The sequence below is a fragment of the Gavialis gangeticus genome, unplaced genomic scaffold (assembly GCF_001723915.1).
Source record: "Gavialis gangeticus isolate Ggan-Ray unplaced genomic scaffold, GavGan_comp1, whole genome shotgun sequence".
NCBI classification, from domain to species: domain Eukaryota; kingdom Metazoa; phylum Chordata; order Crocodylia; family Gavialidae; genus Gavialis; species Gavialis gangeticus.
The window spans coordinates 181,070,238-181,095,128 of record NW_017729022.1 but is presented as its reverse complement, the minus strand read 5'-3'; the positions used below and the strand labels follow the sequence as shown (position 1 = coordinate 181,095,128).

The window sequence follows — 24,891 nt, the reverse complement described above, 5'->3', positions numbered from 1 at the left end:
CCAGAGCAGCTGAGAGTGGGCAGAGGAGGGGATGGCAGTGGCATTTGGAGGCTAGGGACTTTGTGGCACACCTGCAAAAGTTTGCTCTACCTGACACAGTTTACAGCATGTCTTTTGGGACATGTTCCTTATGACAGCAGGTAGCAATGCTTATTAAGGGCTTATTAAGCCTGATTGGCTTATATATTTACTCCCATCCTTTTTAAACACTTGTTGCAGCATTTTCTCCTGATATTAAGCTCCTTTTTAAAAAATGTATAGGAAGACATATCCTCTAATTCTGCTTGGTTTTTGCTTCGAAAGGTTCAAGATTACCTGAGGAGGTTTGAAAGTATACCAGACATGCTTGAACTGGATCATCTCACAGTTTCAGGGGATGTTACATTTGGGAAGAATGTTTCATTAAAGGTGTGTATGGTGAATGGGACCAACTTGTGTACATGTAGAGATCTTTGTCTGTTGATCTGTGACAAACCTATGATAATGCATAAAGAATTGTAATGGTCTGAGGCCATAAACTATGCATGCTAATATGAATTGGAAACTTTTTAGTCCCTTGACCAAAATAATGCTGGACTGACCATGTGTAAAGAGTATAGCAAATGTATGAACCCTTCTAAAGGTATGAGTTCTCACAGATTAAACTGTTGTTGGTAACTATCCTTACAAGTCACACAGATAAGAAATAGCAGGTATAAGCTAGGTTTACATGTACTGCATGGGAAGAGCAGACTGCGCTCTTCAGTTTACCTTAAATAACTTACCAGCATGGGTGCATAAGTAAGGCAGAGGTGGTTAGCTAGGTTAATCTGAAGAATAGCAGGGTACCACCTTAGACTGTTTCAGAGGCCTGGGCTTTTGTTTGCATCTGACAAAGTTGTTTATTGTGTGGGTTTGCAGAAAGAAAAGAATACTGTGAAGTATTCACTTCTAATGTATGTAGCACTTACAGAATACTAGGCCAAACTACAGTTGCAGTTTTCTGGGTTTTATCTGTAAAGTGTCTCAAACAAAATAATATGCCCCTTCCCAGCCCATGGAGTAAAAGCACTTGCCCTATTTTACAGGTGAGAAGCTGAGGCATAAGTTTGCATTGGGAAGCTTGAGAGAGAGGAATTAAATCCAATTTAGCACCTAGACTGCTTGCCCTCTCCCCCTTGGTCATGGTTCTAGAATTGCCAGCCACTTCCACAACTAAGCAAACTCAATGGTTGTCTCATTTTTATATTTAAAAACATAGAAGTTTGCCAAGTTGCTTATGCCTCATTTACAAACAGGAAAAGGTTCTACAGAATATAACCTGTATCTTCATCAGGAGATGCTGAGCTGTTGGCAGTCACAGGTGTTCCCATCTTTTGGGCCTCAAGCCTTGAGTCTGAAGTGTGATAGCACATTGTCCACAGCTGCAACATAATAAACAGTGAATTTGTCCCCAAAGCATGCAGATAGGAATTAGGAGTACACATAGGAAAGACCTGTCAAATAAAGTTGCTAGTGGGCTTGAAACTCTAGTTGCTGAACAAGTTGTATAGTTAAAGGCCTTTTCATAGTTTTTAAATCAAAATTTAAAGAGTATGGCCCAGTATAGCACTGCTAGAGAGCCCTCTAGGACTTTATACCATTGCACAGAGGTCCAGTGAACAGCAGAAACTTTGCTTCCTCCTTTCAGATGCTTTATAGTAGAATTCATTACAGAATGGGTACATTTGTAAATGCTTGCTCTCTTAATTTAGGGAACAGTGATCATCATTGCAAATCATGGAGACCGGATTGACATCCCACCTGGCGCAGTACTAGAGAATAAAATAGTCTCTGGCAACCTCCGCATCTTGGACCACTGAGTCTGTAACATGGCATCTTCAGCTCTCTAGAGCATGCTGAAACTGCCCCACAATGGAAGAATCTGCAAGCATTAGAAATAAATGCACAGAGGGCCTATGCTTTGTCATCTCGCTGTACCCTGCAGTATTAATTTCAAGTAGTTTTTTCCATGCTTATCCTTTTTTAAGCAAACACCATAGTGCAAAGGATGTGCAGAAGTAATGCTTCAGTCTTTAAAGATTCAATTAATAAAACCTTTAAAGTGCAATATACTGTTTGTCTTGAGACAAGATGAACAGATCTAAGATGTTTGAGGCTTGCCTCTAAATAGTTTTAAATTGCTTGTAATTGCAAAAACAAAGCTGTGAAGCAATATCCTTGGAATATGGTTAGCTACTTCAGGTAACATTTTTATGAATTGTAAGTGGCAGACATCAATTAAAAACCAAATGTTTCACTACTGCTACTACAGGAAGTAAGCTATTAAGAACCTGTATTTCAAGTGCTCACAAGTATTATATAGTCCTAGTCACTTTCTTCACCACCACATAATAGTTCACATTTACAGATACCATACTATCACATCAGTATACCCCCAATCAGGTTGGGATAAGTTTGTCAATACCTCCCTATGCCAATTCAAACTTGCCCAAAGAATTGAATACAGGAGAATACCTCTGTGTATGAATGTTCCAGTTAAGAGTGGATCTCCTTTTTAATGTCTTCAATTTGATCTCCCCTCTCTGAAGTAATATAGAGAATATCATATTGACTGTGCTCATGTTCATACTAATCATGTGTTGACCCAAATGAAAATAACTTATTTCTAAATTTATGTATGATTTAAAATAAGACTCATGCTGGTGATCATTCTTTCAAACTTCTTTATGCTTCTATTGTATTAACACGTAGGCAACTTATTTTGTAAGCTTAGTAAAACACTGGCCTGTATCATTAAAGAAGTTGGTCTTTAAAAACAAGTATGATTTTTATAGCTTTATTTTGATTGACATTTTAATGACATCTGTTGTGTTAAGATAGGCATGCCTGTCTGAAGAAACCATAGGCACACAAACACTGTAGACCATTCCATTGTACATAATCATCACAAGGTTAGGCACTCGGACTATGTTTAGGTAAAAAGTTGTGAGGTGAAATACACAGGCACTTTTACTGAGTACTGGTATTTTCCAGTGTTAAAAGGTAGTATTAAAAACAAGTTTTCAATAAATTAAACTAGTTTGTCATCACCTCACACCTCCCTGTACTGCTGTAGCTTTATAAGTGTACAGCAGCCTCTCATTTTAAAATTATTTCTACACCACTTGCCCCACCCCTTCCTCCTCTTAAAATATATATACTGTTAATAATGTTTAAAATTAACAAAAAAAAGTGGGTGGGACAGGCCTGTGTGTATAGGAATTGGCAAAGTACTGAAAGTCTACTGGTGGTGGATCTTGCAAACAGGTACTCCTACTTCCACCATGAATAGGATGGGTTTGGTGTCTATATGAAGTATATGAACACCAGCCCTTATACGACTTCTGAACATTACTAAGTCCAGTATGTTTTTCTATCAGTACTAATGGTTATCACTTCCAAATCTAGCCAGTAGAAAATGGCTTAAGTGAACCAGACTCTACTAAAAAAGTCTTCCTGGTGGCAGTATAAGAACCCAGCAATGAGAAATACCCTGAAACATGGCCTGCTTCCTAACAAATCTGAATCCTATATGTAAGCAATCAAAAGCTGTTTATTTGTATAAAGATCTGTAAAAAAATATATTTTAGAACAGCATAGTTTCATAGAGAAAAACATTTTTCTACAGAGTTCAACTGCAAGATTTTATATTGTACCATCATTAAATAAAGTGGGACACCATGTGAATTCCATTGCACTAGAGGAAATGCAAAGCATCTTTTTAATATAAAGATATACAGAGCATTCTAGACAACTACAGCTGTGTTACAGCTATGTGTTCTTTTGGATTTGGTCCAAAGAAACCTGAGTCTGTTTCCAGAAAGAATGAAAAACATTGCACAGACAGCTGATCACTTTTTTTCTTGCCGAAGGTCACTGAAAGGTCAGCCCCTGCAGCTCACTTGGAATTTAGTTTCCCCAAATAGCAATAAGGTCCTCTCATGGGCTCCAGCCTTAAGTATTCACCTCACAGGCTTCAAGCTCCTTGAAAGCAAGACATTCTCTTGTCAGAGCCAACTGACTGCTTCCAGTGGATTATCATCACTTCTTCTGCTCCCAGATTTCAGCCATGTTTAGATCTAGATTCTTAAGGCCTTTCAAAGCTTGAAGGTTTCCAGTGTAAAAAGCTACATCTGATGTAACCAGTCTACAGTGAAATACAAGGAACAAGATTAGCATCAGACTTTTAATCAAAGGTGTTCAGAAAATGTCAAAATATTTAGAAAAACAGGCAAGAGATGTGGGCTTATACATAACTAGGGTTTGTAATCATGCTGATTCAGAGGTAACCTGAGGCCCCCACCACTTTTCCATCACCTAATTTTTGAGTTGGGATAAGAAGAGTTAGAGTACAGAAGTAATGTCATACTGACTGCTAACAACTCTCAGATGTTTTGGTTCCCGCTGCCTTCTCCGTAACTAAGAGGTTCAGATAGACGAGCAAACCTAGAGGAGGTTGGACTTCTAATTCCAACAGGTTCCTGCAGTGATCCCCACCTAAGCACTTTCCTGCAGGGAATCTCCCTATACAATGTAAGCTTTTCTTGCATAAGCCATATCCCTGTATCAGTTTTATTTTCCAACTTCAAACATCATGTTGTTCTTGCAATTTAGATACTGAATATTATATAATTACACTGGGGAGGGAAGGAGAGAGGGGAAGGGCAGCAGGACAGGTACAGATTAATGAAACGCATCCAAAAGCCTGACAACTGATTTGTGGCAGTGCAAGAAAGAACCCAGACTCCTGATGCTCTGTCTTCTATATATTTCTTGTATGCTTGAAAAGCAGTACCAAGGTCAAGGGCAAGCTCCAGCAGAGCTCAGCACAGCTCTTGCATTCTAACTATAATGCAGACTTGCACTTGGATTAGAGCAGGGGTATTTAACAGTGCCTCAGTGAAGCACTGAAGCAAGTGCTCATACATACCCATTCTGAGGTCCTCCATCATTGACTACATTTAGGTGGGCTAGCTGCCTCTTCAAATGAAGTTTGTAGCTTGCATTAATTCTTAAAAATAACATCTAAAAGACACCACAAAAACAAACTGTATTTAACAGAAACAGGTAAAGGAACATTCCTTCATTCCTACCAGGCCTAAAAACTCCCTCCTTAATATAGTTTGCAGAAAAGAAAAGTGATTGTTAACAATTAACAATAGCCAGATGTTTGAACAACTAGGATGGGCACATTACTTAGTTGCCTACCCACCACTGTAATCTGTCTTTTCTCCAACTCCTCTTCCCATTTCTGGGTTATAGGAAGACTATCACTTGCCTGTCAGGGCTGGCAGTTCAGTTGTAAGCTCTTTAGGGCTAAAGATGGTAGCACATCCAAAACAGGGCAAAACAATAAATCTTTCTTCTGTAACTATGTAAAACCCTTCACTAAAGCACAAGATTCTTACCAACATGGTAGGCAGATTGCAACTAAGTGACCATAACAACCCTTTCTGGCCTTGGCATCTACAAAAGCACTAACTGTAGCCAAACGTTAAAAGAAGAGCAAAGTCTGGTCTTACAGGAGATTGTGACACAAGGAGTCAATCCATTGTTAAATTCAGTGTAGACATTATTAGAGCTGTTTTACTGTAGATTTCAATAATAATTGTAAGATCCTCTGAAGCAACTATACATGGGATCAAATAATTGCCATTTCACCATTGCTGCCAGTGTTCAGGATATATCTATCTAGATATCAAATGTGAGCTGGATGTAAAAGTGGGCTACATAGCAACTAGGTTCAGTTTTCCATGCTCAACTCCCCTGTACCCAGCCCCTGAAAGCCTAAGAACATTTGTTTAAGCTCTATACCAAACATACTGCAATAGTATCCATACACTGTTCTTTAAGCAGTCACAGAACTGATTCTTTTGCTTGTGGAAAGTCTCCCACGGTCAGGTGCCAATGAGCGTTTATGATAGTAGTAGTACAATACTATTACTGTACTCAAAATAATTACTTATGCTTACCTGGGTTTGTTCCTCAGGAAGGAGGTCATATATAGCTTCATGCATCTTTGCCATTTGCTTACAAATATTCCTGAAGCAGGCTGAAGGAACAGGAGCTTTCACTTCATACTGGTGACAAAATAAAGATCAAATCAAACACTTGCTTCCCAACATCTGCACTGGGTTTTGTAGGGATCTTCTTATGCAACAATTAGACATTGGTCAAAATGAGAGCATTCTTGGCTGCTTCTCACATGAACAAGTTCTTGAGTATTGTTTACAAGAAAATGGCTTTGTCCATGATCAGCTACTGTTGCCCCAATGACTTACATTATAGAATTGCTGGCACTTTCATAATCAAACTAACTTCCTCATCAACAGGAATGAAAGTGGCACCTCTCCTCCCAGCCCCCTGCACACCCTATCCATGTGCTTGCATGAGGTGTGGTTGCTTCTCTGCTCATTATGCAGAGTTGTTTCACATTACATCTACTATTCCTACTTCAGGGAGAGAAGGATTAACATGACAGCTAAATGTCTGCTTTCACCATGTGTCGTATGAGCTAGGCCAGGCTTTCTTTGGCAGGAGTGTTCTATACACAGTTACTGGGAAACAATGCTACCTAGGATGTCTGACCCCTTATCATTCCAGTGCATGCGTCTGAAAGAGAGAACAAAGTAATCTTCCAAGAACATGCAAGTCAGCTTCTGGCAAAGACAAAAAAAAATTAAGATTGGAGCTGCTGAAAGCTAAGCATATGCCGAGGAAGTGGTAAAAACCACTGACAGAATGGAGAGGTGCTAAAGAACGAAGATGAACGCTGCAGGGGGAATGAGATGAGAGGAACCTTTTCACTGACTCTGACTGATACCTGAGAAACATGTTACTGAAAGCTGCCAGACAACAGGAGATCTGCTACCTTGGGGACAACATCATTATGTTCCCACACCCAGAAGGAGATCATACTGTGATTCTAAAGGCTTTTCTTAAAGGAAACATCCCAGCTGCAGCAGTGAAGCCTGGTCTGTCATCTCCTGGATACGAGTCCATTCCAAGCTCAGGCATGGTTTAAATGGGTTTAGGTATTATCTCTCAGTGCTCTTGTCTTTGAAAAAAGGAGACACAATACTCATCCTGGACTGTAAAGCACTGAGAGGTCTATAAATAAAGCATCGGAAATTAGTATTAGTTTATAAACTGCTGAACTTAGAGCTACAGGTGATTATGCCGGGTCTGATACGCTTCCAGACAATTCAGCTTAAAACGCTTAAAAGAGACAAAACTGGGATTGCTGAGAAAGGAAACCCAAAGAAATAACTCATGGGACAAAAGGACCAATCCCAAAAATCCTACCTATCAGAGACTGCACCTATGCTGTCATTTGAAGCTACCGAGGCAACAGAGGGCAATAAGTGCTGCAAATGGGAGTGTTTGCTAGAAAGGGTTTCCAGTATTTTGTACTACAGTTGCAAGCAGGAAGGCGGTGGGAAAAATGGAAAGATGGCTTGATCTGGAGGCACGTCAGCTACAATCTGGAAAAGCCCACCATTAAGGCTGTGATGTTTTTCTATGTAACCCAGTCTAGGATCCACCTGTCCTTATTTTCATGGCATGGGAAGAAAAAAGCAAATCTGAAAGACACTGTACAAACTGGAGTACTTTTCTAGGTGGGCAATGTACTATTTGGGACTTTATTACCTTGACAGCGTTGGCTTTTTTAAATGCATTTCTACAATCTAATTGAATGTAACAAAACAAATGAGCACAAAAAGCCCCTTTTCAGCTTCCCTCTCTGGTAAGCTGACCTGTCTCATCAACAGCAATACTTGCCAACCCAATGAAGCATTTGAGAAGCAAAAAAGCATAGCATTTTCCCAAAGCTTCAGTAAAAAAATAAAATACCAGTTAAGCAGAAACAGAGTGTAGGCGTGGGCTGAGTAATTGTGCCTAAAATGATATTACTCAAACTCTCAACCACTTACTAGAATTCCCTAATCCACTCCATTTGGGGCAATTAATATGTGAATTCTAATTGCCTGCTATAATAAATGTGTTTGCATAAGTCAGTCAGATCTGTCACTTAGAAGATTATTTTTTTCCAAAGCAATGTCTCCTTATGAAGCAGCTTTAAGAAAACAAAAAACCTGAGGATCCATAGAGTTTTTTAATCATCCAAATGGAGGGCGCACTTCTGCCATCTACTTGCCGAGCAATGCCTTACAAGGCAAGCAATCCCAATGCAATCGACAGGATTATTTGCAGAGTACACTACTCTAGGTTAGTAAGGGGCCAGAATTTAGCCTGGGCAGATGAAGCATAGAGCAAGTTAATTGCCCAATATAGATTTCAGCAAATGCAGGCACTTACACCCCCGCCTCCCCTCTTTAACTTAGTATCTAAGTGCCTCAAGTTTAGATGCCATTTGCCGTTACAGAAGGCCTGAAAGGGAAGTGCTATCCATTCCCATTTTACCAAAGGGTTTATAAAAGGAAACTGAAGACTCTCCCAAGGTCAGACACGAAGTCTGCCACAGAGGTGGGAATGGAGCACAGATCTCCCAGGCCTCAGCCAAGTGGCTCATCCATCAGGCTATCCCCTCTCTCATACAAACTCTCCAAACTCAGGAATTTTCAAACTGCAGAATCACTGCACTGGGTCATACGTGGTACTGGCTCTTCATTGTTAGCATCTGGTTTTGCAGCCACTATTTACTGCACTGAGGAGCTAAGAATAGGATTTGTTCTCAAGGACTAGAAACGACTGGAAATGGTAATCCTCCAGTCATACCCTATGATATGACCAGTGCTTGTTTTATACAGGTTAATGACACATGAATGCATCCAGCCTTCAATGATCTATTTCTCAAATACAATGGAAGGCCTTGTGCGTGTGTGGACTTTAAAGTTTAAAAAATGCCTATATAGGAAGAGTTTACAGTCCGTTTGAAACATCTCATCTGTACACAATGAGACATCTAAAAGCAATTTAGAGAGAATATAGTTATTTCCATAAGTCATTACCTTGGATAAGAGTTTGTCAAATAAGCTATCCATTATGGCTACAAGCTTTGCTGAAATTTCAGCTATGTGGTCATGATAATCCTGTAATGAAAAAAAATAGGGTTTCATTTACTATCTAATGGCATCCACATCCCTCCAAGCACAAATGTGAAGTAGAATTTACAGACTGTAATTAGACAGTGCATAAAGAATTACCTTAGTGATGTGGTCAAAATGCCTGAGCACGCTGAACTGCTTATGCTGCAGTCGAGCTTCGAAATGAGCCCGGATAGTGGGAATGTAGTGTACTATTAACTGTAGGCAACGTGAGGAGAGAGCTGGAAATCCAGAAGCAAGGAGAGGGGAAAAACAGATTATACAATCAAAATGGTTTCTGGTAGCCTGCATCAGAGATGCAGCATACACATGTTAATTTTTACCAAGGCAGAAGATGCTCTTTGAGTTATAGCTTAAGGAAGTGGTCTAGTAAAAATGAAAGCCCCTGTTCCTACCATATAGACATTCCTGGCAAAGATGCAGAACACTGTGCAAGATAAGGACTTGGGACTAAATCCACATGGGGGCCTAGGTGCCCAAATTCAACAATCGAGTTCTGCCGAGATACTCAAGATCCCAGCTCAGCTGTCACCTAACCTCCATGATGCCTACATCTTTGCTTGTGGATCACATTTGCAGAACCACCCAGATGCTGACATGGCCGAGGTGCTCAGTGGCCTAGCTCCCGTCTGACTCCTAACAAGATTCTCAAACTAGACACTCCCCAACCTCTTTCACGTGCAGGGCCCAAAGCAGTAGGTGCTTTCAGAGCCTGTTGCCCTAAAGCAGGGATGATGATGCCTCCCCATACTCAAGGGTTAGAGCATGCCTCAATTTGCCGTTTCCTTTTTAATAAAATGCTGATACTTTAATATGGCCACGGGGAGGGCTAATGACTCCACTGCCTGCTGATGAGGGCTCTGGTCCCCTTCCGACACAATTATTTACGGAGTAGAACAGCTTTAGCAGGCGAGTGACAGAGACTCACCTCAGAACATCTCTTGGTCTAGTGGCTGGAGACTGGAGACCCAGATTCAAATTGATGCTCTTCTACCATCATCTGCCGCTTTCCCCAACCCTCCTTACTCTAAGGAGATGATGCACAGCTGTGAATATTCAAGTGTAGGGATGTGCTTCTCTCCAGCATGGAGTTAGGCACTTAGCCCACCTTCAGATTTCATACTAATCAGCACAGGCAGCTCCCTAGCCAGCCTGAAGGTTCAGATCAGGGAATTTAATAGGTGATTCTGTTTTTAAGCACCATGGGAAGTAGGATGACCTGGAATAAAGGTGCAGGCCTGGAATCTGGGAGACCCAGGTTCAGTCCCTCACCCTGCCATTAATATCCTCTGTGACCCTGAATATGTTAGTTACCTTCCTTCTGCATGACCCAGGGAGGAAAACATGCTTGTCATGGCTGCTACCACAATACTTGCAATCTGCAATTCCTTCACCACTGACAGTAAAGTGGTATAACACACAACATGAAAAATTCTTAGGCTTCTAATGGCCTCTGCATATTGCACAGGAAAGCCTGGGTACCTAGCTCAGAGCAGTGGATTCCAATAGGTGGCACACACCTTGGAGTCCAGAACCGTGATGCAAAGTCCCTTTGTGGTTTTAGCCCTTAAGGCATTCTGCACTTGGTACGTTGACAGTCACAGGAGTTTTAGATGAGTAAAGCTGGCAGCAGATGGTGGAGAAATACAAAGAAATTCCTCCACCCGCTACTGAACTGCATTCAACTGGAGTTGAATATGACCACTGTTTAACAAAAAACAGCAACCTTTCCCAATAGATAGGACAGAAAGCAAGGAGCCCCATACGCCCAAGTGTAAGGCAAGGACAGATTTAGGTCAGGCAGGCTTCTGTTGCTTTTAAAAAAGAAGATACTGCATACTCCAAAGAGCAAACAGCTCCCCCATCTGTGCCAAGGTAATTTTCTCCAAAGTCAATTATTTTGATAGACTACCATAGCCAACATATTGATTTCTTCCATCTTCAAGTAACATAACACAGATTTATATTTAAAGTGACTCGACAGACTAATGATGAGCTGGACACAGATTTAAAAACCATTCCTCAAATCTTTCGCAAGTTCTCATCACATACTTTCCCTGAATATGAAGAAAGAAGCCCTGTTATTTTCCAAGGCACTTGGACATAATTTATGATCCTAATATATATCTTGCATAATATTAGAATTATCCTTTGATGCTATAAGTTATCTCTGAATATTTAGTGTTTTATTGAACTGGTGCATGAGATTTAACATTTTAAATAGAAAAGGCCATACCTAAATTCTTTGTAGTTATTGTTTTCAGACCAACAACTTGCAATGCACCTGCTCCAAGCACTAGTTGGCAGCTTCTGGAGTTGAAATACTGATGAGAGAGAGAAAAATGAAAGATACCTTACACAAGGACAGCAGTTCCCAAACTGTGGATCATGACCCCAAATGGGGTCACAAAAATCAGTGGAAGGATTTGTGGGGATGGGGGGCTGTGGGCTGGGAGTGAGGGGTTATGCTGAGGAAAAGTTTGGAAAGTATGGCACTAGGCATTTAAAATTGGTATGTAACACAGGTTAAAAGCACTTCAGAACCATCATAAGAGAAAGAGTTAAATTGTTATAATCTGTTACACTCAGAAGGGCCCATCATGGAGTTACATGCTTCTTTCTCTGGGAACACTTCAGCGCTCTCACTTATGATTCCCCTTTTGTGTTTTCTAAAGATTTTGGGACTTGTTCTTTTAAAATACCCTGGAAATCAAAAGGAAACTTTCCATTGACTTCAGAGGACTTTGGGTCAGTCCCTTAATTTTTTTTTACTTGGTTTACACTGAGGATTGCATTGTAGATTGGGGTTTAAGGATCAGAAAAGAAGTGAACATTAAGGATGGTAAATTACTACATGATGATTTCATGTCTGGGACTAACCTCTCCCTTAGGCTGACTCATGTGGACTGGGCTGCTCTTGTGCAACATACTGGTCATAGTTCAGATGAGTCACAAGAGCCTGGAGAATGGCCAGGCCACTTCCACCCCCCCTTTCAGATGACAGCTTATGATATAAAATGGGCATGCTGTGTTCACATTAGATGAGTAAATATGCACTGTATAGACCAGGGACGGGCAATTATTTTGGGTGGAGGGCCGTTTACTGAGTTTTGGTAAGCCATGGAGGGCCATATGACAGGCAGCCAGGGGCAGATAAATATTAATTTTCTAAATTTTTTTAGGGGCCCCGTGGGCTGGATAGAATGGCCTGGTGGCCACATCTGGCCCCCAGGCCGCATTTTGCCCACCCCTGGTGTAGACCCAACCCTTAGCTCCACTGGGTGATGTTAGAGGGGACAGAAACTGGAGTTCTTTTCAGAAAAAAATCACCAAAGCAATTTGGATCCTGACCTTCCTCAACAAAGCCCAGAACATAGGAGATACAGAGAGCAGTATGGGAATATTATTTATGGAGAGTGAGCTGTGCAAGGCTCATTTTACAGGAACTACATTTATCTTAGTGGCACTAATCTAGATAAAGGGGGCCACTCAAAGTATCTTCCTGCCAAAAGATGCTTCTGTCAGCGTACAAAGGTCTGCAGCTCTCTTTATAATGGTGTGGGTGGCAGCTTTACACAGTTGTTGACATCTTTCACCTCCAAGGTGCTGCCAAAGAGGCATGAGATGAACTTAATATCATAAGAAAAATACTAGAGACTCTCTCCAACTGTCCACAGGACTGTACAAGACCCCAACCATTCACCAATGCCCCAGTGCCCATCTTATATCATAAACTGTCATTTGAAAAGGGGGTGGAAATGGCTTGGTCCCCAGGTGATAAATGGCCTCTTCTTGACAATTTTCCCTTTTAAGTCCCAGGCTGGAAGACTAAGTGATTTGAGTCCCATCCTTCACCACCTGGCACAAGATTGTATAGACAATGTCACAGAATATCCCAGAACATTTTGGGCTTTGGGAGAAATAAAGAATCACCATCCATACCACCTAGAAACAAAAGAGGAAGCAACTAATTTTGCTGGGCCAGATCTCATGGATGTGAGATCTTCCTCTAAAAAAGCAGACACAGAAAGAATGATCTACTTGCCAAACAACTCATTCATCCACTTGAAATCCTGGGCTGAGCCCCTGGAACTTCTCTTGTTAAATGTGGATTGTAATGCCAAGCATCAGGGGAATTTTTAAAGGTGTCCCTGAAGGGGCCATGATCAGTGAGGATGGCCCAGTTTGCCAGGTACCCATATCTGAAGAGAACTGTCCCATCTCTGTGAAGATGCTTGTGGAGGAGTTCCAGTTGTTGGGTTGCATGGTGAAAGAAGGATGTAAAACCCAGAGTTTAGCTTTGAAGAGTTTTCCCTCCCTGAGCAAGACGATTCCCTTTCCCTGGCTCCTGAGAGGAATCATACAACACCCCTTTGCTCTTAAGTTAAGCTTGTTCCATTTGCCCTGCTTTGGCGTGATTGGGGCTGGAACAATTCAGAGAAAAAAGCTTCAGGAACATCAATGCTCTTAAGAGAAGAATCAGTGGAAAACAGAGTTTTCTTGCTACCCCTAAAAAACAGTTGCATGAACTAGGATTATGATGGAAAAATATAAACACTGGACTGCTACTTTGTATTCCCAAAGGCAGATAGCAAACAAATCTGAACTGCCTCTGGCCTTTGATTGTGAGAGAGGAACAAACTAGACATCTCTGAATCAGACAGAAGTCAGCATTCAAGTCAGTTCATTCATGTCTTCAAGTCAGTCCACTGATTGCTGAGCAGAACATTTTAACCATCTGCTACAGAATTACTAAGACTCTGGAATAGTCTTTTTCTGCACTGTCCTTGCTGTTACCAGGGCATCAGATGATCCATGACAAAATGGCAAGGAAGAAGTTTGCATCACTAGCAGAGTAAGACTCCTTCAGTTGGACTGTGTGTAACAAAGAGCATACACATTGCAATGTGGTGGGAAAAAAGCTCTTTCCTCTTTTGGCTAGACTTTCTAATGAAATCTACACCAGCAAAACTACTCTAGCCTCAGAATCGCTCATGTGTCCACAAGCTGGCTTTCTGTTTGCTTTCTTGTACAATTCAAGATGTGAGCAGTTATTTTACAAGCCCAAAATGGCTTAGGATTTGATTGTTTGGGAACCAACCATTTTGCACCCTATATCCCAGTTCAGACTGGCTGCAGCTGAGATGAGAGGCTTTTGCCATCAGTTTTCCACCTCTGGAATTTGCTTTGCTTGGCAGCCTGTCAAAGCCACAATTCAACAACCTTCATTGATACCATGTAAGGTCTTTATTTGGTTTAACATATGAATGATGATTAGCTTTTTCTTCTAGCTCTTGTTTGTACTAATGTTTAAGGTCATCTCTATAATTGTAGCCTGCCTAGCTGCCACAGAGATAGGAATTAATAAACTGCACGTGCCATTTTGGCAATGGAAAAGAAATGTACCAACAGGAAAGATAACAATTAATTTATTCTTAGTAAGTTTTGTGGATGAACCTCAGTGGTGAATACAGGGAAAGAAAAGACCCTGTGTACATGGGTATGTTATTACTTAAGGTAAGGGCTTGGACACACAATCCATTTTCATCAGTGTAAATAAGAAGCAGACAACATGCATAGAAGAGTAACCCTGTGAAAAATAAGAGGTAACATTCCACTGATCTATGTTACATGGTGGTGTACAGTTCCTTTGTCCACTGCTTATCCCAGGGCAGCCGTTCATACACGACAAGAGGCTACTCCATGTTCCTTTGCCACCTAGTGGCAAGGCACAATGACAGCCGGCTACTGTGTGCCACTACTTCAGGATAGCTGTCTGAAATATATCCAGTTGCTCCAGACCCTTGTGTAATGTACCTATGTGTACAAAAATCAGCATAAACATGTCCTATGTCCATGACATTTGACGGGTTACCAGAAGGAATTTACTTAAGAGGTCTGTACCCCTAATCTTTCCAAAATTATGTTAAAGGTTCCATTGCAGTTCACAATCTGCTACTATTTTGATTATAATTCCTGGTAATTAGCACTTAAATATGCAAGTCAATCTTTGGAGGGAAACTTGGCCAAAAACCTCGTTGGCAGTTGCTTTGCTTTATCACAGCAATGATACTCATAAACATAGTCATGTACTCCTTTTCATCGTGGTCATCTGTTTTAGCCAGAGCCTAGAGCCCTAGCCTATCTTCTTCCATAGCATGAGAGATACTTAAAGGTCCTGATCTTTAATTTACTTTTCATTTTACCATAATAGCTTTCCCAGACAGATATTTTTCTTTGTTCCAACCATGAAATGACTTGTACAAATCAAGAAATTGGTTTCCTCCCTGCGTACAGGCATCTTTGAAAGATATTTTGGCTTAAGCTGCTCTATCTCACTTCACATCATCTACTTCATACCAGCTTTTTCCCCAGCCTAAAGGACAAATGACAATAAAATTCCAAAAACAAAATTCCTCTTCTGCTGGCTACCAGGGGCACCCTAACATGCCAATGGACAAGTGACTTTGTATAGTTATTTCACCTAGCAGATTTCTTCTGAACTGTATTTATATGGATGGCCTACAGCACCACCCAAGTTTATCGTTAAAAGATATGCATTGTGACATCTACAGTTATAGCAAAGGTCACAGTGAAGCTATGCTTCACTAACAAATCGTAACTTTACATGGAGCATTACTGAGGGCAAGACACACCCCCTCCCTTATAGATCTTTAGCTAGTGTAGACATCATTTTTGGTGGTCATACCTTTAGTAAATCAGACAGACGAGTAAGCATGTCAGTAGTGATAGATGGGATGTTATCCACACACTGGCAGTACTCAAGGATTATTCTTATTAACAGCAACACTGTTCTACAAGAAAAGAAACAGAGCCAAACATGTCACTTCAGTATACAGATAAGATGGTGAATCAAATACATACTACCACTTTGTTCATAGCAAGGATATTTTTAAGCTGCCTTTTAAATGTTTCCTCTCCCATTTTCTAACTTCACCAATTTTAACTTCTTCAGATTTCTATAACTTGGCTACATATTTCAACACCATTTAACTTTACTTTAAAAAAGTGTCCAGCATCTCATAGTGCTAGAATTCTCATTCAACTTTTTTTCTCTTTTCTTTTGGTTTTTCAACTAATGCATTTATTCATATCCCCCATACTACGGCCCACATCTTGCTTTGGGAAGACAAAATGTAGGAAAAAGGCAAATAAGCATATTTAAAACACAAAATGGGATGCTTTTATACAATGTACATATAATTGCTCTCAGCCCTGAAATTTAAAGATGGTAATGATGAAAATATGTGGAAAAATATATATATATATATATATATATATATAAATATGTTTCACATATATATTTTCACATACTTTCATCATTACCTTCTTTAAATTTCAGGCTTTTCTCAGGATATGAAGGTAGGAGAAATAATACCATATTTGATACTACTGATACTGCTGCTTGACTATGTATAAAGAAAGGTTGGAAAGCTTCTGTCCTAAACACATCTGTTGTTCCCATTCACTTTTTTACACTAGTAATTCAGGCAGTTTAGTCTGGAACGCTTGACAGTCACCAAGTAAAATGATAGCACCATGAGACTGAGAGGCTAAGTGTAGCCCCTGCTCCAGCATACTAGGGTTTTAAAATGGCCATGAATGAATTTCCTCACTACAGGATTTATATAGACTTGCCATAAGTGGCTTCTATGTGACTGGAAGTCAGTGGGATATTGGCTACTAAATCACTGACGAAAAATAGGACTTAAGTGCTTTTGATTTCTGTTGTTGCTATTTATTGGTGTGATGTAAAAATAAATGGAATACAAGAAGCCTGAAATTTTAAAAAAAATGGTGAAAGGTGACTCTGGTGATTTGTAAAGATGGGAAGAGAGAAAGAAAACTTATAAAAATAGTTAACTGCTACAAGAACAAGAGGTCCCCAGTTCAATATAGTTACTTTATATCTTACAGAAACAACCATTGAAAGAATATAGGGTTCTTTTCACATACCAGTAGGAAACTCTAAAGCTCCATTCTTAAGACACTATGTAGCCATCTTTGCCAATTCTGAGCAAATACAACAGGAAAAAAATTCAAAAGAGAGTCACGAGCATTGAAGAGTCCCTAATGAATGCACAGTCAGTCAAGGAAAGAGACTGAGCAGCTGCATACACATAGTAGGAAACACTCGGACACTGAGCACCTGTAATTCGCACCAAATTCAATGGGAGTTGCAGCTACACAGCATCTATAAGAATCAGGCTTGACCCATAAAAAACACATACACTCCTTTCAAACCAAATATAGAGAAGCCAAGAAAATTCAAGCTGGGTCATCCTTGTCAGACCAGGCCAGCATTCAAAATAAGACCCCCGGGCATTTCAAAACACAAATCTTCCTCCTCACAAGTAAGCTACAAAAACAAATAGAGATTTTTTGTAGGCTAATTTCATTTTAGGAAATTATTTTTTGGTTCATTCATATTTATTTTTTAAAAATAGGTGAAACATTACACGAGAAATGTCTGTAGAAATCTGTAGACTATAAATGTCCAATACGGAAGTTGACAATTTCTTCAAGGAGCTAAAACTAATTCTACCTCAGATAAGACATGGATTAGCAAAGATACCTTCTATGCCTGGTCTATCAAGTAGTTTCATTCAGAGCCTACGTTATCTTTGAAAGTATATTTATATAATGCTATCGTATCTCAAAACACTGTCAGATGGTGCCGGTGTTAGCTACTCAGGGCACCTATACACGTGCAGCGAGGCTGCTCCAATGCACCGTAATTACAGTGCATCGCAACAGACTTGATTAATCGAGTGCTTGAGCATGGTAATTACCGTGCTCCAGCAGACTCCAGCATCACGTGCATAAGTGTTGCTGCACTGGAAAACAGTGGCAGGGCACTTTAAACCACCCCCACTGCCACTTTTCAGCATGGGGATGCTTATACATGTGTCGCTCCAGGTGCTTTAATTAGAGCGGCTCTGAGAGCCGCTCTAATTAAAGCAACCCCTCCGAGCACATATATAAACACCCTCAGAGACTAGCTTAAAGACTGTTTATTTTAAGTTGGCACTGAAATTTTGAGTCACTGGCTTCTGTTTTTGGTTAAAACTGTAGCACAATATACAAAGGAACCTACATAAGATGATAGCCAGTTACCGCGTAAGTTTTTGAAAACTAGGTCATTTGGTTTTGAGTTGTGGGTAATGTGATATTTGGATTTAAGTGCATTAAATATCTTTTTTCCAGGTTGCATCCTAAAAATGCCCCCTAGATATATTTAATACTCTGACAACTATGTCCCAAGGTTGAGCAATGCAGAAATATAAACATCCAAATACACTTTTTTAAAAACTTTTTGTTTTGGATTTAATTCGTTAAAACTAGCCAAATCAATCCAAAAATACCAGGAAATGAGATAAAAATAAGAAATGATATTTCATTCTCAGGTTAAAAGGGAATTTCACTGACTGAATTCCCCATATCATTAATTCATCAGTGTTCCCCTATCTTTCCATTGACATATATGGACAAGTACATTCTAATATTTAAGTAAATAACACCAATCACATACTGACAATGGGAATGTATGCAGAGATGGAAAAAATCCTAAGTATGTGCATTGCTGGAAAAATTACAAGCCAAAAGAAAACATACATTTTAATGTTGATGCTTTACAGCTGAAGTAACATCTTTAAAAGGTGCAGAATATCATGCTATATTTTACTACTGCTCCAGAATCAGAGGAAAACTAATCTGGGGAGGAGAGGGTTTGTCTTTATTCAAAACAAGATTGCTAAAGCTTTTAGTATTCAACACAGTTTTACTTAAAAGCACAAGCCAACTAACTCATCATTCAGAGAAAAGAGTGCATCTTACCCAACCACAGTATATTTTTGTCCTTCGACAATGAGGAAGTCAGCTGGCTTTCTTTCTTCAGCAACTACACATTATAACAAGGAGAGAACGAGCACAAGAGAGGTGAGCTGAATAGAAAACAGGTGCAAAAAACTGTAAACTGTTCCTCTAATGGCTGAAAACCAGTCACTCCTCAGAGCACTATCCTGTGTTTTATATTGCAGATATGCGAATTCATTTACTTACCCACCACACTTTCTATAATATATTTATGTAGTGCTGCAATACTGAGACAAAAATAGCCATTACGGACTCACCAGCTAACAAGGACTGACAATGTCTCTGATGTTGGAACCCATTTTATTGAGAAGTAATTGCTCACTGGGGTTACCACCTGTTGTTTTGGAAAAATAGCTATGACAGATCTATACTACATCTGGGTTGCTCTCTGTACATGCCCCCACCAGTAGCACTGCCCCTGACTATCCCAAGACTGCTTTAGCTAAAAGAGAATCTCTTACTTGAGACAGCGCTCCAGGGTTATCTGAGTATGAAGGGTGACAAACACAAAAACCAGTGCAAAAAGAAGTCACCGAGATATGTAGGGTACATTCTCAATAGACTTCTCAACTGCAAGACCATTTCAGGCTAGACATAAGGAAGAATTTCTTTACTGTCTGAGCCCCCAAGGTCTGGAACAGCCTGCCATCGGAGGTGGTTCAAGCACCTACAGTGAATACCTTCAAGAGGAAATTGGATGCTTATGTTGCTGGGATACTATGACCCCAACTGACTTCCTGCCCTTCAGGCGGCGGGCTGGACTTTATGATCTTCCAAGGTCCCTTCCAGCCCTAGTGTCTATGAAATCTATGAAATCAATAGATGTACAATGTGGTTTGGACCTAGGGTTATCACAGACTTTTTTTTCAAGCCTAGCCCCCTAAGTATTCACTGAAACTGCTTCCATTCTAACTTTGGCACTTCCAACTTCTTATCTTATTCAGGCCAGCTAAAAAGCCATTCCTTCTAAAGCTGTAGCTTCCTGCCTTTTTTGTATTGCCCCTGTGGGTTTTTTGCTCCTGCTGCATCCCCTGTCCTACTTTTGGCTGGTGAGGTTATTCTAAACTCATTTTTGGCCATTTCTCTTCGTCTCCTGTATTTCTTTTTTATTAGAAGAGTAGACAGAATTCTTAGGACCATAGCAAAATCATTACATTACTAACATATTTATTTTCACAATGTCTCTCTGAAGAAGAGATAACCTTCCCATTCCCATCTCAGACATGGGGAACTGAGGCACTGAAAGACTGAGTGATTTGTCCAAGGTCACACAAGGAGTCTGCAGTCCAGCATAATATAATTATATAGCCTTCCAGAGGCTATATAATTCCTTGGCCTGTATATGATCCATGGGCAGGCCATACTGGAGTAAGTGCTATTTTAAAGAGCAGGGGTAGCAACACTTCAGTGATGTCTTGGGAGAATTCTGATGTCTCGCAGGGACCGCCATTCCCAGGCAAGGAATTCCTGTGTGGAATCTCCCACAGTCTCAATTAATAAGTGCTTTTGTTGCTAAAACTGTCCCAAGAAGTCTCTTAAATTGAGATCAAGCATTGAATGCTTCATCCTTTTAAATAGGCATTTGGATTTTCTCCCCAAGAACACCATACATGTGTATGAATCAAGAGGTACAAAAGAATCTGTTCTGCAATATTTGACTGCAAAAATCTGCACTGTGGTAAATGAAGAGAATAATAATAATAATAATAATAATAATAATAATAATAATAATAAAGAAACCAAAGGTACACACCTGCTTTTTTTTCAGGTAGAGTAATCCTGCCTTCAGCTACAGAATCAACAAGATCCTGAAACTCAGCAGGAACTTCAGCTTGCTTCCAGCGCTCATTATCTAGTAGCAGACTATTTATATACATAAAAAGGAGGTTAAAAGGAAAAAGTAAAATGAAAGTTGTTGCCTCAAAGCTTTTCTTGCTTGTACTACAACAGAATCAAAACTGATGTAGTTAAAAGGGATTCAAAGTAATAAAAGATTCAATGGTCCAACATTTTATCATTAATCCTTACTTACAAAGGTGCATAAGTAATTTTGAACGGTAAATTAAATCTACCTGGCAAATACCCATACATTAGCTTGGAAAACTGTAGACCAAATAAATTAAACATACATCACAAAAGAAACTGGCATGTACTACATACTATGTGGACATTGCTGCTTGAATACTTTGTGAAAACAGTGACATTTAAGGACCTTTTTAATGTATAATAGAAAAGGGGGTTGATGCACATTAGAGTGAAAGCTTTTCTATGCATCCATATCAGAGAAAATTTAACATACATGCAACACCAAAGAAATCATGAAAAAATGGAGCAGGAAGGGGAACAGCATGAGCTCAAAGCCCACTATACCTCCAAAGATAAAAGTAAGTGCAATCTCTTTCACCAAATGCAAATTGGGTGTAGCCCTCAGTCTGATAAGCAAGAGAGTAGCAGGCTGTTATTTGGGGAGCGGCACAGAACAGGACTGACAAATGCAGACTGAGCCCTTTCCTATGCCTCTCCACACAAGCAGAGAGGACTGCCTTTTATTGTTGCATTAAACCACCTTCAGAGACTGGTAACAATTGGAAGAAGCTGTCCTGGGCATAAGTACAAAGTAAGCCTCCTCAGGAGAAGGAGGGATGTCTCAGGTCTCATTCCTAGTGTTACCAGACCCTGGCTATACATGGAGTCCAAGTTGTTAAAAGAGGGAGCAGACTGTCGTCAATCCTTTTTGCAGCTAATGACAATCTTTCTTTAGACAGTTAGGGCAGTCCAGCTGAATATGAGTCAAACTGCAAGAAGAACAAATACAGCTAATATACAGGGAATGAGGCAGCCTGAAACATGTTACAACAGACAGTTTCACTTATAAATCTGGTTACAGATGTGCCAGGAACAAGCCACCTTTCATCAGACATGGAGAGTGCTATCCAGGGATACCTGAGCTTTGTTTTTCTCTCCTCGTGGAATCTATTCACAAATCTATTAGCTTGACTCTGAAGCGCGCCGCGCAATGACATGCTTTTTCGGCCACAGATTTGTTCGGTGTCTAAGATAAATCCTTCCATTAGTCGAGAAAGGGCAACAAATTCATTAGAATTCAGCTTCTCCAGGAAGCCATCCTAAATGCAAAGAAAACAACCATAAGGACAAAAATACCAGAAAGGCACAGGGTATAGACACACACAGCCCACAAATGGATTTAAATACAGTTTGAACTTAAAGTGGACAAATGAACAAGTGGCCTGGAATAGTTAAAAAGTGTACCTGCAAAATCAAGTTCACTGTGAACTGGGTCAATATTACCTGTAGACACCAAGCGTTCTGTGATGCATGGTCTGGTCAGTCCTTCAGGCACCCCACATTATGCTTCTCTTTCTCTTCCAATCCCCTGCTGTACCAGGCTGCCCTCATAAATGGCCAGAACTCTGCAGCCCCCTTTTTTTGCCTTTTGTTGTCCATGAACTCCCTTGCACTGCTTGTTCAATAAAAGCTATCTAATATCCAGTTGTGTTCTCACTCCCTGCTCAACCACAGCTCCTCATCATGTCTCCACAGCCCCTGGGAACCCCAAAACACAGGTATTTTGCACTTCTCCTCTCCAAGGCACCCCAAGTCAGTCAAGTGCAGGTTACTGAACTTTACTGAACCTGTATTTAGGAGAAAAAGCAAAGCAGAAAAGTGAAAACACCTCTAGCCACAGGTTACTCACCCCCTGGGAGCCCTCCTAAGCACCCCCACTCAAACTTATCCACTGTAAGGCATGCAGGGCTGGACGATCACCCCTACTCCCAGTGTCTAAAAGATGACCACTCCACTTGGAATGTTAAGGCCCTCTATGTGCAGAGGCCTCTGCCTTACAACAAGTATGAACTAGTTCTCAATGAGCGACATTTGGGAATGATTTGATTGTTACATGTGTCCATACCCACAAACTTAAAAGAAAGACTTGCCAGTTTGTCTGAGTGCCCAGCCTTATCTAGAGACTGACAGGACAGGAAGCCAGCTCCTAATAATGATCTGAAGTGAACCAAAAGTAACTGCAGAGAAGACACAGCTGTTGAGTCTGACTGGTACCAGTACGCAGTAATACCATGGGAAAAGCCACAATTACTATTAGTGGTGAGTCTTTCTAGGAATTTTGTACCTGTGCCCTGACAATGGCATACCCTGGCCTCTGCCCAGGCCTGCCCTATCATCTTCTGGAAAGGGTGGGAAGGGTGAAACATCAAACTTTAGGTGTAGGTTTAAGCCCCAGAGCATAAGTTTACTAAGGTCCCGTTTAGCTTATGCTGTACATTAATTTTTAGGGAGCCTCATTATTTGTAACCCAGATGTAATGCTAACTGACATAATGATCATATTGAACATGAGTTACTTTCATCTACACTTACTGGACATCTGACCCGGCTGCTCCACTAAAACATCATTTATGGACCAGGACCAACCCTAAGCTAGATCACAAAGTGAGCTAAAGCAAATCAGAATGCTGTCTCAGCACATCTGCAGATAGAACCATGATTCCTAGAACCCAAGCTTTCAGTGCCTTGTTGCTCTGGTTGTGAAGACACCTTTCACAGGCAATGCAACACTCAGCTGTTTTAGTAAGTCTACAAAGACAGATGCAAACGTAAGTTCCACAAGGGCTATGACCTGTCCTCATTAATTTGAAATAACCAAAGAAAATAATTTTAAAAGCTAACATTTATCTCTGGCTTTGCTTCAACTAAGACTTTTCCCACCAAAATGCCTGACTCTGATTAACACTGGCTAAGCAACAATGAAGACAAGGACTTTCAGGGGTCCTGGTGCAAGAGCCACTGGCATTTTAAGCAACAGTTATCCCCAAAAGCAAGGCAGATTAAAAGGCTGCTGGCATCTGGTCCAGGCTGGTGCCTCCACAGTTGCTACCACTGGTGCAGCTGCAAAGATGGGCAGGTACAAGGGGAAAAATCTACTGTATGCAAATCCAGTCCCACTGTCTCGTTTTAGTGAAAAATAGTACTCAATTTAAACAGCGTCTGGCAATGATGTATTATGTAAAAGCCAGTGAGCTCTGGGACATAAGCTCTTGGATCACGTGGGCATTTACTTGCTTTCAGTGCAAGATATAATTTAAAAAATCTACAAGGAAAATATCCTCCTTAATCATTCAAATCCCAACAAATAGTATGTGCAATCTTTTCATTAAGGCTGCTGGTCTGATCCAAGTACATTACCTTTGCCCTTGCCATGAGGAACTTGACAGATCGATCATGGCAGATATCAGAGGCACTATAAAGCAACTCTTGAATGTTATTTGCCAGCTTGCCCAGTTCCAGATCAGTCAGCTTCATGTCATCACTGATGCTAAAAATGACAGAAACATTTGTTTGCAAATGATTTTACAAAGGTTACAATCACATTCTGAGGGAGGGAAGACAAAAGCAGTAGCTGTCAGGTAAACCACGTCAATTCCAAGGCTGCTTTCTAACTTTCATAGCTACGAACTTTCTTACCAGCTGTCAGCATCTCATCAGGCTCTACAACAAGCAAATACATGTTTGTATTTGCTCTTTCTCTCCCCCCGCCCCCTTTTTTTTTTTTTTATTAACAATACAGTCAATAATTGGAGTTAGGCATTTCTGCGAGATCACTTCACATCAATTATTAATACACTCCTTACACTTTGACCTCCCTGGACACTCCATCGCTGACCTCAAGAGTGGCTGTTCTTAGACAACAGAACTTTAATAACAAACCTGAACAAGAAGTGAGACCCAAGAAGTCATCCTCCCGCTTTACTCAGCTTTGGTAAGGCTGCAGCTGGAGCGCTGCATCCAATTCTGGGCTCCACAGTTTAGAAAGGACATGGAGAAGCTTGAGAGAGTCCAGGGGAACCATGCGCAGGATTAAAGGTCAA

General features: G+C 40.5%; 2 protein-coding genes across 2 annotated transcripts in view; one reads left to right on the top strand and one right to left on the bottom strand.

Moving 5' to 3' along the window:
• UGP2 (UDP-glucose pyrophosphorylase 2) overlaps positions 1-2,801 on the top strand; it is a 49,196-nt gene extending 46,395 nt beyond the window's left edge. Inside the window, exons 9-10 of the mRNA XM_019516596.1 lie at positions 304-408; positions 1,734-2,801. Of these exons, the coding sequence (XP_019372141.1) occupies positions 304-408; positions 1,734-1,841 (213 nt within the window). The 3' untranslated portion in view covers positions 1,842-2,801. The remainder of the gene's footprint in view (positions 1-303; positions 409-1,733) is intronic.
• Positions 2,802-2,804: 3 nt separating this feature from the next.
• Positions 2,805-24,891, bottom strand: part of VPS54 (VPS54, GARP complex subunit) — a 77,295-nt gene continuing 55,208 nt past the window's right edge. Inside the window, exons 13-23 of the mRNA XM_019516595.1 lie at positions 24,209-24,338; positions 21,930-22,111; positions 20,740-20,849; positions 18,948-19,011; positions 15,799-15,904; positions 11,326-11,413; positions 9,189-9,310; positions 8,994-9,074; positions 5,994-6,101; positions 4,952-5,046; positions 2,805-4,168 (exon numbers count right to left, since the gene is read on the bottom strand). Of these exons, the coding sequence (XP_019372140.1) occupies positions 4,063-4,168; positions 4,952-5,046; positions 5,994-6,101; positions 8,994-9,074; positions 9,189-9,310; positions 11,326-11,413; positions 15,799-15,904; positions 18,948-19,011; positions 20,740-20,849; positions 21,930-22,111; positions 24,209-24,338 (1,192 nt within the window). The 3' untranslated portion in view covers positions 2,805-4,062. The remainder of the gene's footprint in view (positions 4,169-4,951; positions 5,047-5,993; positions 6,102-8,993; positions 9,075-9,188; positions 9,311-11,325; positions 11,414-15,798; positions 15,905-18,947; positions 19,012-20,739; positions 20,850-21,929; positions 22,112-24,208; positions 24,339-24,891) is intronic.